Below are 18,422 nucleotides of genomic sequence, written 5' to 3'. Positions count from 1 at the left end.
TCATTTGTGCATCTGCCCGTCACTGAACTTGTGTATATTGACATAATAGTGTATATTCACATCAGAGCAACTTCTTGTTGATCAGGAGTTTGACTACTAGGATGACTCTACGATGCTAATTAATTCTCTCGTGTTATGACTTAATTAATGCAGCACTGAGAAATTATGCCGATTTTAACTTGTTTTATAGTTTGCGGGGAAGCAAACATTGAGGAAAAATCTTAGAAAATGTAATAACTTTTTAATTTTGTTTGAATGTTATGATGACAATGTAAAAACATAAATACATGAGATGAGAAATCAGCAATCTCTAAGCCTACTCGTTCTATAACAACGCTTCATTATCTCTCATTATAACATTAACAAACAGAACTACGTGGCAGTTTTGTAAAAGGCACATCATTTAGCAATGTATAAAAATACTATATACGTAAAACAACAGTCTGTCACTTCATCACAGATCTTTGTTTTTTATTCTTTGTAATCCGCTGACCTTTGGACGAAGTTTAATGGTGTCACTGATCACCATGGTAACTATGAAAGCCCTTCACGCTGCATACCGAATGCAACTTGGCGTGATCTGCATTCTGTTGTAGCTCCACGACAGTCGAGGATTTCAAGAAAGACATTTTTTTCAAACTACACAATTTCTTATGACGTTATCAGAAGTCTCTATCCCAACCTGTGACGTCATCTGGTGGAGGATCGTCATCCTCGTCCGGGTAGTCGTCAAAATTTGAGGTATCTGTCGCCGACTTGACCTGGAAAACGATTAAGGTATTATGTACCAATCTCACATCAAGAAAACCGAGCAAAAAAAAAACCAATGACAAAACAACGTATTTCATTTTCTTATAACTTACATGAGGCGTAATTGGAGGTTTTAACGTCCTCTTCTTTAGTCCATCCCAGTTAAAGCCTTCGAACCATTTGTGTTTTTGGATCTCTCGAATCCCCCCTCTGCCAAACCCTAGCCTGTCAGAGGGTGTCTCACGGCACAATTTCTTTATAAGATTTTGGGCGTTTTTGCTGATTTTCCTCGAAAAATCAATTGCATCAATGCCTTTTAAGATAATATTGTAAGTTTTCATAGGATCCTGTCCTGAAAATGGTGGGCTAAAAAAGATGAAAATTGAAATATAGCCACCTTTATGGTTTAATACTTGTATTTTGTGTGGCAGTATGGAAAACCTGACCATGTCTTTACCTTCCCGTGAGGAGTTCGAACATCAGGATCCCCAGGGACCAGAAGTCCGCCGATATGTCGTGCCCTTTATTGAGGATGATTTCTGGGGCCACGTATTCTGGGGTCCCACAAAATGTCCAGGTTTTCCTCCCTAGACCCACCTTCTTAGCAAACCCAAAGTCAACCTGTCATTGAAAGGTACCAAAGATGATGTACAATAATTATACTTTTACAGACGTCAGCAAGGAGAAAATTACAAAATGCCAATATAACTTTAACTACCTGTATTGGGATATGACGCAAGTATATGGATTTATTTGTCCCTTACCAGTTTGACGTATCCCTGAGAATCTAGAAGTAAATTTTCTGGCTTGAGATCTCTGTAGACAATGCCCTTGGCATGCAGATAGGCGAAGGCTTCTATAACACAGCCCGTGTAAAACCTCGTGGTGGCGTCATCAAAAGAACCCCTACGACAGAAAATGGTGATTTTTCATCTCATTTACCTTTAAATGGACACATACCTCCCTCCCCCCGTTACTTTAATGTTTTATACTCACTTATCTCGGAGTACGGTCCACAATTCTCCACCTAAGCACACCTCCAGTAACATGTACAGGTACTTCCGGTCTTTAAAAGTTCGATATAACCTATGAAAATATACATATTACCTCAAATAATAACTTTACAGATAATCAATAGTAACAATGTTCAGAAACAAGCAGAATAGAAGTGTACCTGACGATGAATTCAGAGCGAGACTCCGACATAATTTTCTTCTCGTTCATTATATGTTCCTGCTGCCTCGTCTCTACTATGTGATGCTTCTTCAGAATTTTTAGGGCAAATGTCCGAGACGTATCATTGTTCACCTGAACCTAAGAAAAAGAGTTAAGTAGAAAATACATTTGCATATTTATCAACATCCTCGCAAGCCAGGGGTCCACGACAACGTGTTGACTCAGGACCCCTGACATTGTGAGGATGATTTATCGAAGTGTCGACTCTAAACCTTACCCTAAACTTTTATTGTAAATAAATTGTTCAAATAAGATCAGTACTGTTTGTCTCTTTACATAAGTGCAGTAATACCAGTAATATTATAATCACAGGCCTTTGGATTGCTTTAAAAAATTGTATTTTTTTTAACACCTCAATTTTTTTTCTAAGCGATCTAAAGGCCTGTGATTATGATGTATACGTGTATATAATCAGTTTAAGTCCTTTCGTTCGTAGAAAATTTTCGCAATATAATTCATAAATATGTATACAAATTGGCAGCTTTGCCTGTTATCGAGTTTTCATAGTCAGGAACGTCAATTACGTCATTGAAATACAGAGACATAAAATGTGAGCGTTAGATATGTACTAGAATTTTCTCTCATTATGTTCATAATGTGTTATGTCTTCAAAGACGACCTTTGGTAGGAACAGCTGACGATGAACATAGTTGCATTCTGTCAAAGACGATTAGCGAAAGCTGATTATTCGACATGAAACAAAGCGTCTTCAGAATGTAATAAATGTGGATCGTTACTCGTTTTTTCCCCAATTTACATGCCGAAGTCAGCGGGTATCGCACTTATTACACCTGAGTTTTTCGTTATTGGAATCTTTATATAACGAAGTTAATTATTAATACAATTAAACTATCCGGGCTTGCCGCTTTTGACTTGGCAGAAAACATTCCAGTGACTGGAGATGAAGTGCGACATGCCTTCAGACTCCGAAAATCAGCTGATCAAACAGCAGACGACACGTCCACCGACCAGTTATGACGTCATTTCGTACTTTCAAATCAACGGGTAAGATTGGAACAGTGCAGATTGCGACTATGGGAAATCTGCACCTTATCGCCGATGGATTTCAAAGGGCGCGACATCGACCTCAACAAACATCAGACCCGAGCTCTATCTGTGTTTTCTTTAATTCTTTTTCACTGACGGATGAGAAAAAGATCTACCGAGGTCATTAAAACAGTGCACTTTTCATTATCCAATTTTCCAGTCAGGATTCCCAAAGCGTTGTCATGTGCATGATCTGCATGCTGCTTTAGTACAGTGCTCTAATTCAATAATTGATAATTACAAAAATATTTCGAAAAGATTTGTTGGCTAGAAAAGACCCCCCATTGGAGTTCTTTTTTTTTTTTTTTTTAAATGTTTTAACTTAACTTCAACATTATTGAAAGATCGTTGTTAATAGTAATCAAGTTACAGCCGATGTTGAAAATATTATATAACGTATCCTTTCCTTTTATAAGTTGTCATTTGCACTAATTATTCCGAATGTAATTTGGAAAAAAAATCTACAAACTTTAAGCCACCTGCTTGTTTGAGAGGAAGGCGAAGTGGTTTTTACTATAGACCAGTTTTTACGTGTAATCATGTGTTCAATTTTCCGACTTGCAATGACGTAATAATGCACGTAATAAAACAATTCAAATATTTGCACGCGAATAAAATCAAAATGTTTCCAAACCGTTATACTTGATCCCACTTCTGGGATATCCGAGGCCTGTGTCTGCCAGTCCTATGTTTTACTTAATTTGTAAGTTGTTTTTTGTATCGATGTTTGTTATCTTTCACGTCTTCACCTTTTATAGTACACACATAATTTCCGCAAGAAAGGAAATCTTACCAGTTCAACCCTGCCAAAGCCACCGACTCCAAGCGTGGCGACAATACTGAGATCGCTCAACTTCAGCTTCATAAACTCTTGATCAGCCCTAAAATAACAGAAATAAACCCCTGAACTCTGATGACACTGATAAACTGTCAGGTTACAAGTACACAAAATGGCGTTACCAGGAAAGTGACGTAAATAGTACTCACACGGCCTTCTCTTCGTCATCTTCGTACACGCGCTTAAGTTCATCAAGGTCACTTATCAGCTGCGAGTACGATCTTAAAAAAAAAAATATTTTTTAGATATAAACTTCTCTTCAGATAACAAACCGGTTATTAAAATGTATGCACGAATAACAAGTTTTATACACCCTAAATTAAAATTATGGAAGCTTTAAGAAAGTTCTTCTCTACTCTTTTTCATGTTTAGTTTTAAAACAAAATGTTACATACTCTCTGTCGATGACCAGACAATCCACCCCCGATGGATCCGTCGCCACAATGTTAGCTGTTCTAACATCCTCCCTACAAAAAGATTTAAGATAAGTATAGTATAATTACATAATAAGAATGGGGAATCAAAGGAAATCTTTTCAGAGATATATGAACTGTTTGATGTCTGCAATATTCTATGGTTGTTGACAGAAGTTTACTGATCTATCACGCAACAAATTTTGCATCAATAAAACAACAAACTTCCGAAACAAAACAAGCCAAGTCAGGATTTCAGGGAATGAGCATGCACAAAGGACAAAGACTGGGCTTAGATTGGCATCAAATTAGCTGCTTATAACGGAAGACAGCAACCGCTCCGATCAGTCAAATCGCTCCTCATGCCAGGTTCTCGGCTAATTTTAGGAAAATGACTCACTGATTCTCAATTTAGATTTATCAAATATCTCTGGATATTTGTTATTGCCGACAGATTCAAAGAACGATCTCTTTGAATCAATAATTTTAAAGAGAAACGCGAGAGTAAATGTTTTAAGATTATATGTAATTGTTGATATTACTTGAATCATTCCCCAAATGTGTGAAAGAAGTTTGCAGAGTAACACGCAGAGAAATCAAAGAATACTAAAAAAACAGAACCCCAAATTATCACGTGATTAAGTTGGAGCTATTCACATCTGAGTAGTAGTCGGTAGGTAGCAACAGCCTTAAGATTTTGGGTTAATTCAATTAGAACAAGTAGTTAACTAATTGGGTTCGTAAGAGCAACTACAAGGTTAACGAGACAGTAAAATAAAACTGTGCAATTTTTCTGAAACATTTTACGCGTTCCCTGGATACATTTACAGTCGCTAATTGCAATATTTAATTACCGGATGATGACCGATTTTACAGCATCTGTTCTTGTAGAGTGCTAAGTTTAAGGATGTCGAACCATTTCATCTCCTTGTTAACATGCTGCGAACTTAACTATCTTTTTCAAGGTAGCACCATAGCTTAACAGCCTTTTACTGCTTAAATAATTGAAAAGATAGACTACTAGGTATAGAGAACAATAAAATTAACCAGAACAGCCATTCTGAGCCTTCCTAACGAACACACCCATTCCCACCAGAAAGCATTAAGCTATTTTTTTAAACTTCTGGTAAAATGGAAAACGAGGTAGATAAGAAGTTCATGGGAAAAAATGACTATTTTTTATCAATATTTTTAAAGATGGGTTGAAATATTATTCTTCTTATGATAAGAATTATGTCTACATTTCTAACCCAAGCGCAGTGGTATATATCATTGAAATGAATGATATTTTTATTGAGTCCTGACAAATTGTGATCCTCCTTTTTGAAACACGTTTTAGAGAAGGACTCATCCAATATCTCGGAACTTTTTCCGCTCAATTTCAAAGTTCTTGTTAATAGAGACTGCTAATTCTTTATGCCATATAAAATCAAACCGTTTATTCATGTTCCAAATAACATTCAGTGTATTCTTATTCCTCTATGAACATATAAATGAAAAACTTAAATAATTACCTTTTGAATAAGCAAACTTACGAATTTATCTAACTGACACCTTTTTATATCGTTTGAATTAAAAAAAATTAACTCTACACAGAGTTCATCTGCTAAATCAAATAAGGCGAGAGAAATTTAATTTTTAGTTTTACGGATTTTTTTTCAAAAAAATTGGGTAGGAGGAGGGAAAAAAAAAAAAAAAGAGAGCGAGAGAAAAAAAGAGACTGCTAGTTTTTTATCATTCAATTAAGATGTGATCAAACCTTTACGTCTTTAGCCATTCGTTGCAATTTGTGTTACTGGTTAACACATGGAACTCATCATAAGCATTAAAGATTGACTTATAAAAATATCACATACAAGTGTCAATATCTTGGACATTCCAATTTACAATTTTTTCAGACACTCAAAATATAATGTAACTTTAGCTATTAACATTTTTCATCACAGCATAGGTACATTTCTCAAAGATCATAAGTCTCTAGGGTCTTATTATCATCCGATTAATAAACTAGTTATCAAGCTGGTGACAGAAATTACTTTTGAAGACACAAAATGAAGGATATCGGCTAAGCCTTTCAAAATCTGCACATACCTGGTACTTTTTATCAAGCTGAAATTACAATTGTACCGACCAAATTCTTTGCTGGAGAAAAATTTGATAAAATTAAAAATATTTAGATTAAATCACTTTCAGTAAGTAACTCCATTTTTCAGTAAAAGTATTGCCTGTATCTAATCTCCTTGAAAGCCCTCATATAGAAATTGAACCAATGCAAGAAACTAGCTATTTTTGAAAACGGAAAGGATCATTAAAAAAAAAAGAATAGGATTTTTATAACCATTAAAAAAAATGTCATCCATGTTTAATAATTAACTTGTTTTATTTCAATAACATAAAAATGGCATGATCAAGTAAGGCTTACTAATTCACAAGTTCTAAAAATGTTTATCATGTTTATAAAACATGCCTAACAATTTAATAATCTGGTCTTCAATCAAAATTCCATCAAACTAATCCCAGAGAATACAGAGATTAAAAGACTGCATAAGAAAATTTATCCTTTCTAAAACAATTTTTTCTTTACTTTTAATGAGGCCTAAACTCTTTTTGAGAGTATCTCATTAAATGGACATTTGTGAATGCTGAAGATGCTTTTAATTTACAAATATCTTCAGAATAACACTGATAAACAACCCAAGCATGGCCTGTGTCTCCATGTTGGTTAATATTCTGTGTGAATAAGACGCTTTAAATAATATACTCAGTGCTGCCATAGTCAAACGTTTTGAAGATTTTATTTGATAAATATAATTTTAAAACCAAACTTGTTTTTGAAAATTCCGACACATGCCTAAAAGCTGTTTTTGAAATACAGTGTGGCTCTTTGGGTACACGTTATACACGTACCCTTGTAATGCACGTTCCCCAAAGAACTCGCCCTTCTGTAAGCAGCGTATCAGCTGTTCATCCCCGGTCTTGGAGTGCCGCCTGGTCACCTTCACCTGTACAAACAGAGAACCAGTCAAGATTAGTCATCAATCCTTTAACATCCTGCCTCTATCAGAGGTTCTGAAGGTCGTGGCCGAACCTAACCTTGAACGATAAGACCGGCGTAATCGGGAAGGGAGGGGGATTCTTACAAGGAAGATAAGAGGATAAGTCTCTTCCTTGTTTTTCTCCGAAATCAAAGTGAAATCTGCCTTTTCGGTTCTTTTGTTTGTAAACAACACTTTATCAAATCTTATACTTTAACGGTTTGTAGTTGATTCATCCATGGTTAACACCAAAGCTACTTAGATCTGCGCTTATTATACAACCAGCATCGTAAATGCATCTCAATATCCCGACAAACTGGCAAACTTTCAACATCCCCCGAAAAAATGAATTTCAAATATAAGCGTTTATAAAGAAGAGGTGTGTTGACGTACCTTGCCCTTTGCTATGATGTAAAAGGTGTCTCCTCGAGCCCCTTGGCGAATGATATATTCACCATTATTGTAGTGAGCCTGTAAAAGAAAGAATGACAGCAGGTTACAATTTGTTCACTGTCTTTGATAATTATTTCCATTTATTTGGTTAATTTTATCAACTATTTTTTAAAAATAAATTACAACTATGCCCTGGCAGATATATAATTCTTATAAGCAGAGGATGGAGATTGTTTTCATTAGAGATGTTACGGAAGCATTTGTATACAAACACTAAATATAGACTCAATCTCAGCTGTTGTATTATAGATACAGTAAAATACGTTTATAACGACTATTCATGTGAGGCCAACTTTGAAATACTAGAGTAATGTTTGTTTGTCCTCTCCCGACTCAGGATAAAAAAAAAATGTGTCGGTAGGTAGGTACCTACATGTAGGTAGGTGAGAAAATAATTAATTTTAATGCTTAAATTCCAAAATTTATTTTCAAGAATGCATTAAAAAGTTAAATGGTTTGGGGGGGGGGGGGGTAGAAAAATTTTTGAGTCGAGCATTTCAAGCCAGTCGGTCGGGAGAAGGCAACAAAACATTTTTTTAATTAAAAACTGTATATTTATTGCGCACAAAAAACTTTGATGGAGAAATATTTATTTATGTTCTTTAATAAGGGTATATGCTCAACGCAATAATATTTTCATGTGTTCCTGACGTCATATGTACGCTGTTTCCAAACATGACCAAATATCATTTTTTATGATTGTTGTTAAAATGTACATATTTCCTGGCCTTGATATTTTGTAAAAGTCATCGAACATTGTGTTATTCAATATTTTGATTTTAATGTGTAGAATGATAATATCAATGAAATATGTACGCTTCGTTCAGATGTCAACTTCGAGAGTACTTCTAAAGCTAAAATTTTTTGAAATTTTTCCTTTTTGTGCCATTGAAAAAGGATATAAAATCGGACTAGTTTGTGACGTCATAAAAACAAAAATTGTGAAAAAACTACTTAGTACTTTGAAACAATAATATGTTCTGTTAATTTATATTTCTCATACAATTTATTGAAATCAGCACAATTCAGGAAGTTTTCAAAATTTGACTTTTGTGGCACTGTATATGCAATATACCGAATATAGTTCTTTCACAATATATTCTAAAGCTATGGGGAATTAAAATCACTTCACTGTACATCGCATTAAAAAATTAAATGGTTTTCTGTATAAGGGGGGGGGGGGGTTATTTATAATACATAATGTTTTATAAGGATGATCAACATCATAGGTCCAGAGTTCTTAGCTCTTATCTTATGCGATTTATTATCCAATTTGAAATGCTCAAATAAACAAAATCATAAACATAATTACACTATTTCAAATAATATACTGCGCAAATATTGAAATAAATGGTGCATTGTTCAATAAAGTCTATCACTGAATTTCTTCCTCCAGGAAAAGTTAAATTTTGTTTACACTGGCATATGGCGAAAAGTAAAGATATTACAGTCTTATCTTTTTGCAATGATGTTAGCTGACAAAATCTTAAGATAGTAGCTATAAGCAAACAAATATATATCATTATAGTTCACGTCTGCACCAAACCCCGATGAGCAATGCATCACTTTCCTCTAGAATAACTACTAGGAATCGTGCGTCTATTTACAAGAGGTACAAGATAAACAAGCGACAACTGATCGACCCCATGCGATGAGTGAAGATGGTTATTAAAAGAAAACGTCCAGTATAGGTAGAAGGTTCACCAGCAGGGTTACTGGGACAGTTCAAAGACCATCAACATCTCAGTAACAGGGAAGAAAAAGTGTAAACAAGCACTGTGGCACGCACCTGCCCCCGTGTATTGCCTTCACCGTATACAAGGTGTGCAAATCTGTAAACGTGCTCTACTAAATCGTTTATTGCTGTTATGAAATATTTGACAAAAGTTGCCAGAATATATAGCATAAAATGTAAACATTGACTTCACCAGTTAGCTCTGCCTTTGATCATCATGACACAAGAGTTTAGGAGAAAATGAAAAGTTCAACAAGTGGTAGAGACCAATGGCATTGCTCGGCTAGCTTTAGTGCAGAAAGGTGACTGTTAAAGAAGAGTAATGTTACCGACTGAATGATGCAAATTGCCATTTTTACGTAAGCCTCCAGTTCAATAAACAAATCAATCGATGTACACAATCAATAATCATTAATAACAACTTTTATCTGATTTTCATCGTAATTTCAATTTGAAAAAGGATGTTATGATCTTTTTTAAGGTCAGATGAGACGTTCCTCAAAATCTGTTTTGTATATCTTCGTAATGTATGAAAAATATTCAAAATTTTAATAACATTCTGATTTCTAAACCAGTTTCTAAACGTTTTTATAAAATCCAAACACTTAAACATTTGAAATTGGAAAATCATTTTTCTTACCCAAAGGATTATATAAGAAAAACTACCCCTGGTATCTTGCAGATATGCCTGGTAAGGTACCTTAATTTTTTGTGAGTAAATATGTTTAAGTAGCAATACTTCAATGACAAACTCTTAGAAAAAATTATCTATTATTAAGGAACGTCTCGTCTGTCCTTAAAGCAAAAATCCCAACAAATTAATAGAAATCCATCTTTCCACAGTTTCAACCCCAAGCAGATTTTTATTTTGATCATTTATCACCTCCCCAGAATGAGGCAATAGCGACTTTGATTCCGACTAAAATTGTCTTATGCCTATCAACAATGATCTTTGTGTAGAATACCTCACTCTTTCTTCCTTGGCTCAGTTTTACAGGGTCAATGTGACTAGACAAATGGTTATGATGACTAACAAGAGACATTGATACAGACATTAAACGCTGCTTAATCAATTCCTATGAATATCACCATGTGAAGTGCGCCCCAAATAAACAAATTCTCCCTGTCTACTTTGTCCAGAAAAGTGTACTGATTGGGTTATAGTCGCTTCCTCGAATTTTCGCCTTAAGGAGTATTGACGACAAAGCAAAGGAGAGCAGTTTTAACTTAAGGTACCTAAAGCAGAGTGAATACGACGCGGATCTGAGAAGTCTGATTTTCATTGGATTGATTTTTGGAGACCAGCTCATCCAACAATCAATTGGAATTCTCATGGGTACCAATTGCGCCTCCTTATAAGCAGACATATTTTTGTATTCATATGATGCAGATTTTGTCCCAAATATTTTATGTGAAAAAAAAAGAAAACACTCGCTGTGATCTTTAGAGAGTAATTCCAGTCTTAATTTTATTTATTGATTCCATGTGTTTTGATTGGACGAGAACAAATTCAAGAAAAAATTTACACATTGATAAATTTTTCAATCAGAACTTCGTTGTTCACCTAGCTTTTAGGCTACTGTACTTATTTACACACAAGTTGCTGCAACAAGAATATCAAGTCTCGTTTAAATTAACGAGGCCGGATCTAATTGAAAATTACGAAAACGGAATGATAAAAAAAATTTATTCTTGGAAATATATTTGTTTTCTGCTGAGAAAAATTAGAATGAAATTTTGTTACCTTGCTTTTATTGTAGTTAAATGGGGGCACTGTCAAGATATGGACCATTTTTCGTGTTTTTATACACAATTACATACTAAAACTCTTCAATAAACAAAGAAACTGACAAATTAAAAAAAAAAATGATGAAATGCTTTGTATTTCACATATATCATGCAATTTTCATTCTTCTTATAAAAAATGAAAAGAAAATTGGAGGTAGCCTTTATTGCAGTGAAAAGGAGACATGTCAAAACACAAAATTTGGATTTATTTTATCCAACTAGGTATTTTATAAGTCACAATGGGTTTACATAACATCAACAAACACTGTATTAGTTTCTAAAAAAAAAAAATTCGTACATTATGAAATAATTTTCTCGCCATGCTTTATTTTTTTCTTAACACGCGACGTTGTTTTACGTGGAAAAAATGGGTAGAGGGAGGAGGAAAGGGGGGGGGGGCAAAGGCGAAAAAATTGATTTTTACTAATATCATGTAATATATAGAAAAATAGAATATTTCGGGGGTTGCATTTAAATGATTTATAGATTTATTTTTCAAAACTGAAGCTAATCCATGCATATTTAAGTTCTAAATAAAAAGAGTGTGCATAAACACTTCAACATGTTCAAGGAGAAAGACTAAAATCGTTTACTTTTGGTTGCAGTGTTTGTTTTTTTAAACGCACAAATTGAAATAAAACAAGATAAAATTAATGAATCTCTACCAAAAAATTGATCCCTCAAAATTAATTATGTTCCAAAGTTGTTTATTAATTTAAACAAATATTTTTTAAAAATGTAAATAATAGAAATTCCAGCTTTCAACATGCAAAGTCTATAGAGCTACCAGGTAAGCAAAATCAGCGAAACATTTTAGCGCAATTTGACGCTATTTTAATTGTGACGTTTTTCAAACTAAATGTTAGGCCGTTATGTATACGTATAATTATACACTGAATTGTTGACGGATTTTTTCCCAAATTTGACAACGAGCACAAGGTGTGTGTAACTGGTCAGCAGGAGATGCTCTGCTCCTGTTTTGTAGTGTTAAATGGACTTCCGAGCTGTTCATTTTCTCTATATGTATCTATATACATGTATCATTCAATGTATGTTGTTTTACGTCCCACAGACGGTCCGATCTTTACCCGGCACTCACGGCCATTGAACAGCCGAAGTTTTTTACTGTGCCGACGCCTGTCTTGACACGGAGTCTCGACTTTTTATAAGGTCTCATTCTTTCAGCAGTTGATACCTATTTATTATCGAACTAGGTCAGTCGCGACCGAGGTCGAACCCACGACATTCCGATCGAACATTTTTTACACACAGTATTCGTATTTTTCAGAGAAATACTTATTTAGTCATGGGTTGCATCATCAGTTTTTGTCCAATATAAATTTCAATTAAGAGAACTTTACTTTAAATACCAATTTCACAAACTGAATAAGATTTTTACAGCGCATTCTGAACGCCTTGATCACCCATCTCCTTTGCATTATCTCCCAACATACAATCACCATTTTCTCATTTAGCAGATTCTAGAGATGGAACGATTTGTTAAAACAATATGAGCTGCATTTTTGAAATTTTATTTTGCTGTTAAAATGTGTTATTATATATTATTATGATAAATTTGTATGTAACTTAAATTTTTATGATCAATTAGACTAAAAAAAGCAGAAGAAAGGCTTCTATACACAATCCAATTTCCAGTTTTATATAAGAAATCATTATTGTACAGAACGACAATAATGTAATCTTGATTCAACCGAAGCTTATAAATAGTTCTTCCATGCAAATATGAACAACATAAGTTTATAAACGTTATTTTTTTTCTATCGTTGAAATAGTTATTTACAATTTTGCAACAAAAAAATTCCGAAATCAAAGTTGCAACTCATATTGCTTTAAAATTACCCTGGTCCCTTTACATAAAATAAACAATATATTCCTATTTTCTTTCATTTTTAAAAGATTTAATTTATTTATTGAAAAAGTTTTTAAAGTACGCTGTGTATACGAACTTATAGTTAACGTAATAAACAAACAGTGGCTCACTAACGATTTGTGATGGGTAACATTTATCTAACTTAAGTGATTTTAAATGGATGCAAATCCGAAGTAAAAAAGAAAATTCATAATCCCCAGATTCATCAATCTATCGCCTGTGGAAAGTTAAGAATTATTAAATCATGTTATTTACCAGTACAAGAAAACTAAACTTCAATATTTATTTGGAGTGCAAATTGATGATAACAATATTTTGAACCACAAATATTTCGTTATTACACAACACTTACAGAAATAAATGCATTTTATATGTGTAACCTTCACCGAAAAATGAAGTTCCTCGGTTAAGCACAGATAGTGGCAAGTGGTTTGTTTTGCATTCAAGAAACGAATTCATTTAACAAGTTTAAAACGTTAATTAGAAGACAAAGCTCTAGCATGGGTGTGTAAGAACAAGGCCTGCTTGAAATCATATAACATCATTAGTGAACAGTTGATCAGACCCTCACTGCTTAAATCAAACAATGCATTCCTTGTGTCCAAATTTTTGCGTCTAAAACGTCTCGTTAGAGATCTTAATGTTAACCAGAACACCTTGTTATACTTAGAAATTTCTGTATAATGTCCAAAACAGCCAATTCTCCCTAATTTTGTCCACACTGAAATTTCTATTGCTTAGACAGTTTTGATACTCTTTAAAGCAAAGGAAACTTAATTCATCATTTTATTTCCAAAATGATAACACTCTCTTCATTGGAGTACCGGAAAGTTTGATCATGGAGAAATGTAAATCAATCTCAAAGAAAGTTTGATTTTATTTGCATGCATTTTCTATCTATGTTAAAACAGCTTTGTTTCTAAATCAATAATATTCAATAAAAATATTTTAAAATTAATATAATACTATTTGCATTTACTACAAAACTAGGATGAAATACTAGCTTACCTCTTCGAGGACATCAGCAATCTTGCTGACTAACTCCTCTGGAAGTTGTTTAAACGTTGGAACACTGTAAATACAGTAGAAACACAATATCAGAAAATTAATTAATTAACGATATCTTCATAAAGTCGGGACTCCTAAGGAAAAGCCAGGACTGCTTACTTTTTCGCTATTCTCTCAAATCGTCGTCTAATTAAATGGTTATCTTGTACTCTCATACCAGCCGTGGTGGACAACTACATGTTCCTAGGAAGCAATAGCACCATGCCTCTCCGGAACTATCACTGCCGCCCGCTTATCATTCTACATAGTATATCTCCTAACATCTACTGACCACGTGTCGTTCGATACAACCTCTCAAAGAACTTTGCATTGAGACGCTTTGTGCAGGCCCTTTCAAACTTTGTTTATATTTCAGTGCTAACACATCGAAAACCTACTACAGAATACACAGATCCTGTCGATTACGTCACTGATATGTGCGAAAAAGTAACGGAAAGTTTGCTTGAGAAATCTCGAGATTACATTGATTGTACGTCAGGCAAAATATATACATGTATAACACATCATACAGATACATTACATAGATATATACTAAAAACCATCAATCCTATCACTGCTTTTAAATAAAGATCTAATGTGGCGAATTTCTCAAGGACGCCTCCAGACTTTACGCGTTTTTCGTGTTTGATTTCTTTATGGTCATTTTATTTTTTATTCTGAAAAAAATTAAATTTGTGAGAACAGTAAAAGCACCATATCTTAGAACAGACGAAACATTTCTTTGAATTTTCGTAAAGTACCTGCAGGCAAGGAAGATTCTAGTACTATGGGTGAAAATCGTCCAAAATTCTGCCAGATCAACCAGAGGTAGATTGATTAACATGTGTTTTGACGCTTTTATAGATACTGCTGACAATTCTGTTATAAAACCGCATAACAGAAATTGACATTTCTATTCTAAGACTTCATGTACTGTACCTCTCAAAGAAACTAACAATTGTGTTATAGGACTAAATTTATATCAATTGAACTACAGGAGTGGGCTGCATCAATATTTCACAAAAAGAGAAAGTTGAAACTAAAAACTATATAGTATAAGACTAAATCAATAGTTTCAAAGAAACTGCATGGCGATGCTGACTATAGAACTGCTTCAAGATCCAAAAGAAACTGACAGTTGTGTATTACAAAACTGCAACAGCATTTCAAAGAAACTGATGACCGAGTTTCAGAACTTGATCAACATTCATAGAGACTGACAATGGTATTTTAGAGGACTGCTTCAACAATTTTGAAGAAACTTATAGTTCTATTGTTGGTCTGTTTCATCATTAATATATTTTGAAAGCCGGGTCCTTGTGTTTTTAAAGGAATAAATTTTGTATTATCTTTATTGACGTGGAATTTATAATCCTATTTGAAATCCATCATTTCATCTTTAAAGTTGAAATAATAACCGAAAACATTATCGAAAAACAAACAAGATTTAAAGTTCTATATATAGGAAGCAATTTCATTTTTTGGGAGTGGGGGTCATAACCAAATATTTTAAGCTGAGAGGGCACTACCAAACTATGTTTCAAATGTTACTCTGACGCAAAGAATGAATTATCTTACATTGAGGAGCATTCAAAGAGATTATAATTAAGACAAATTATTTTACTGATATTAAAACATATTTTTAATAAGATGTCCTTATTTCAGAGAGCTCTGTTTTTATGGCTGCCGCCGTGCTGGTGGTAAAGTATAAGGTTCATAATGTTAGGAGCCTACATAATAAAGGTCCCACTGATCACATGCTTAAAAGCCTTCTCACAGAGTTTGTGGAGAAAATGTAAACTCAAAAGCGTAAAATTGAAGATTGTACGATAACAGATCATGTCGCTTTTGCTAACGTTAACTCTGACATTGATGAAAAGAATATAACAAGGTGATTTCTAGGATATCTAGTAATCCAAGATTTCGGTAGAAGTTAAGTTTTAAAAATTGACTTAAAAAAGCATTAGTATTTTATTCTACCTAAATAATGTAAAAACAACTGTTTCTTAAGAGTTAATCTCGTGTTACTATGTTTTCCATCAAGGACAGTATTTAAAACATTAGGTTATCAAAGATAAGATGAATATGGCTATTTAAAGAAGCTGAGGCTTTTAACAATCGTTCTGTGCAGTTTTTTGATTTCGGTGTACTTTTGTAAAACAGAGTTTTCCTTTTTACGCCTAGTTAACCAGCCCAATAACCCTAAATCATAACAAAATCACGCATTTCAATTTCCTCGCTAAAACAATTCTCGCACCTCTTGCCAAAACAAACAGAAATCGAAATTAGCAGGCGAAGAACCTGAAGAGTTCTCCGAGAACAGGGAAATAGGAGGAATTATCTATCACAGTTGACAGTAACTTTCGCTTAAGAACCCCTGCCTGCAGGTGAAGAATTCTGACGAAGTACCAGCTCTCCATTCCAGCTCTGAGGTATAAGATGATTGTCACGCAATGGCGTGATAAAAATCAAACCAAAATGTTACCATTTGGCATGTGCCGAATCTTTTTAAATTGATATCAGAATTAGATTTTTTATGAGAAATGCATGTTTCTTATTAAGATCTACCAAGGATTATTTATAGTTTGTTACGTCAGCACCTAGTGAATAATTAAAGGCATCGCTTTGTTGTGTTTTCATTTTATGACTATGCATAAATTGTATTTTATAAGCAAGTTAATATTACACTTTTACAAGGTCAAACATAATAAAAATCTCAAAGTAATGACCTTCACCAAATCATGCCTGAAATCCTTTGATCAATCTATTTATATTATTATACAAGTAATTCAAAACATGAGGCAAACATCTTTCTATCATGAATTATCTTTCTGCCATCTGCTCTTTTCTACTTCGCCTTCATACATGAACTTCGTTAATTTGAGCCAGGCACTTTTCATGTTCAGTAAAACATATATATTCATAAATGAAAATACTACTAGATCACTTATAACTAAATTAAAATTTTTAAAAGTAAATTATCTCATAATTTGCAGTGTCTTGGAAATTATGGAAACTCTTCAGAGTGAACTTGTTGATAAAAATGGATTTAAATGCTGCGCAACTAGCCAGTGATATAATTGTTGTTTTCAGGTTGCTATACTTAGTATGCAATGCAAATGTTATAAATCTTTTATTAAAATCAAAAATAGAATTAGTTACAAGAAAAACTAATTTATTGAAATTCTAGAAAAGTGACCAAGTACACCTCAAAACTGCGAGCATTCTCACATTCCTAAAGGATTAACCTAAAATTCTCACCAATTCATTAGCATCATTTCGAACTTAAAATAATTCGTGTTTATTTGACAAGAGTAAATATAGCATCCCCAACGCATAATACAAAATTTTCCTTAATTTTTGAGCCACTCAAACATAATGAACAGCGAAAAACAATTTTCTTAGAAAAATTGGCTAGAATCAACTTCAAGGTTTTAAACTTTTCACTGGTTATCAGATCTAAAAATAAAATGTAGTTATGTTTTCTGCTTACATTGATAAATGAATGATAAACGATATTCGTAAGGTCTAAATCGAGAGCAGCTATCCCCGACCTGGCCCCCACAAGCCAGATATCTGGAGATATAACGAAGAATCTACAGGGAACTGGGAGTTTTTCTGCTCAGGAAAGCAGGGGATTCTGTTTTGTCAGATAGGGAGAAACACACAGCTGATTATTTGATATACATGTAGGTTACTATGATTTGATAAACTTTATATATAGTCGACACAGCAGGATGATTATAGTACAGATATATAGATGCCAACTCAAAGACGACATTGAAATCATTAGTACGTCGTCTTTGACAATACAAAATAATCATACACAAGTTTGTCTTCAGTTGATAAAAATAATGGTGTTTAGACCTTGAATACACCCTTAAGTATCCAGAAAGAAAGTGTGTGTGTGTGTTTCATATGCATATATATAGGCTAACCAGATTACCGATTTTGAAAATTCGGTTGAAATGTCAGCATAATAATTCAACCATCAGGATAACAAAGGAAATGATTTTATTTGTATAATTTAATAACTGTATGTTGTGAGGGGCTTCCGAAAGTCGGACACATACATGACGTATATGTTAAAACAGTTCTGAAAGCAAACACCAACTGCTGGGACTAATATTCTATGAATGAAGATACATGCGTTTATTAAGTTTTGCCGGTATATAATTCATTAAGTCGT

General features: G+C 33.7%; 1 protein-coding gene across 3 annotated transcripts in view; it reads right to left on the bottom strand.

The window, feature by feature from the left end:
- Window positions 1–226: 226 nt before the first annotated feature.
- The window catches only part of LOC134229733 (cGMP-dependent protein kinase 1-like), a 46,620-nt gene continuing 28,424 nt past the window's right edge, over window positions 227–18,422 (bottom strand). For all 3 annotated transcript variants that reach the window (XM_062711517.1, XM_062711519.1, XM_062711518.1), the window contains exons 5-16: window positions 14,195–14,258; window positions 7,713–7,790; window positions 7,192–7,286; window positions 4,267–4,338; window positions 4,021–4,092; window positions 3,827–3,914; window positions 1,925–2,064; window positions 1,747–1,836; window positions 1,515–1,656; window positions 1,208–1,371; window positions 864–1,116; window positions 227–761 (exon numbers count right to left, since the gene is read on the bottom strand). In XM_062711517.1, the coding sequence (XP_062567501.1) occupies window positions 663–761; window positions 864–1,116; window positions 1,208–1,371; window positions 1,515–1,656; window positions 1,747–1,836; window positions 1,925–2,064; window positions 3,827–3,914; window positions 4,021–4,092; window positions 4,267–4,338; window positions 7,192–7,286; window positions 7,713–7,790; window positions 14,195–14,258 (1,357 nt within the window). In that variant the 3' untranslated portion in view covers window positions 227–662. The remainder of the gene's footprint in view (window positions 762–863; window positions 1,117–1,207; window positions 1,372–1,514; window positions 1,657–1,746; window positions 1,837–1,924; window positions 2,065–3,826; window positions 3,915–4,020; window positions 4,093–4,266; window positions 4,339–7,191; window positions 7,287–7,712; window positions 7,791–14,194; window positions 14,259–18,422) is intronic.

Source organism: Saccostrea cucullata, unplaced genomic scaffold (assembly GCF_032062105.1).
Source record: "Saccostrea cucullata isolate Sc308-1 unplaced genomic scaffold, CSIRO_AGI_Scuc_v1 ctg30, whole genome shotgun sequence".
Classification (NCBI taxonomy): domain Eukaryota; kingdom Metazoa; phylum Mollusca; class Bivalvia; order Ostreida; family Ostreidae; genus Saccostrea; species Saccostrea cuccullata.
This window is presented reverse-complemented; position numbering and strand designations above follow the sequence as displayed.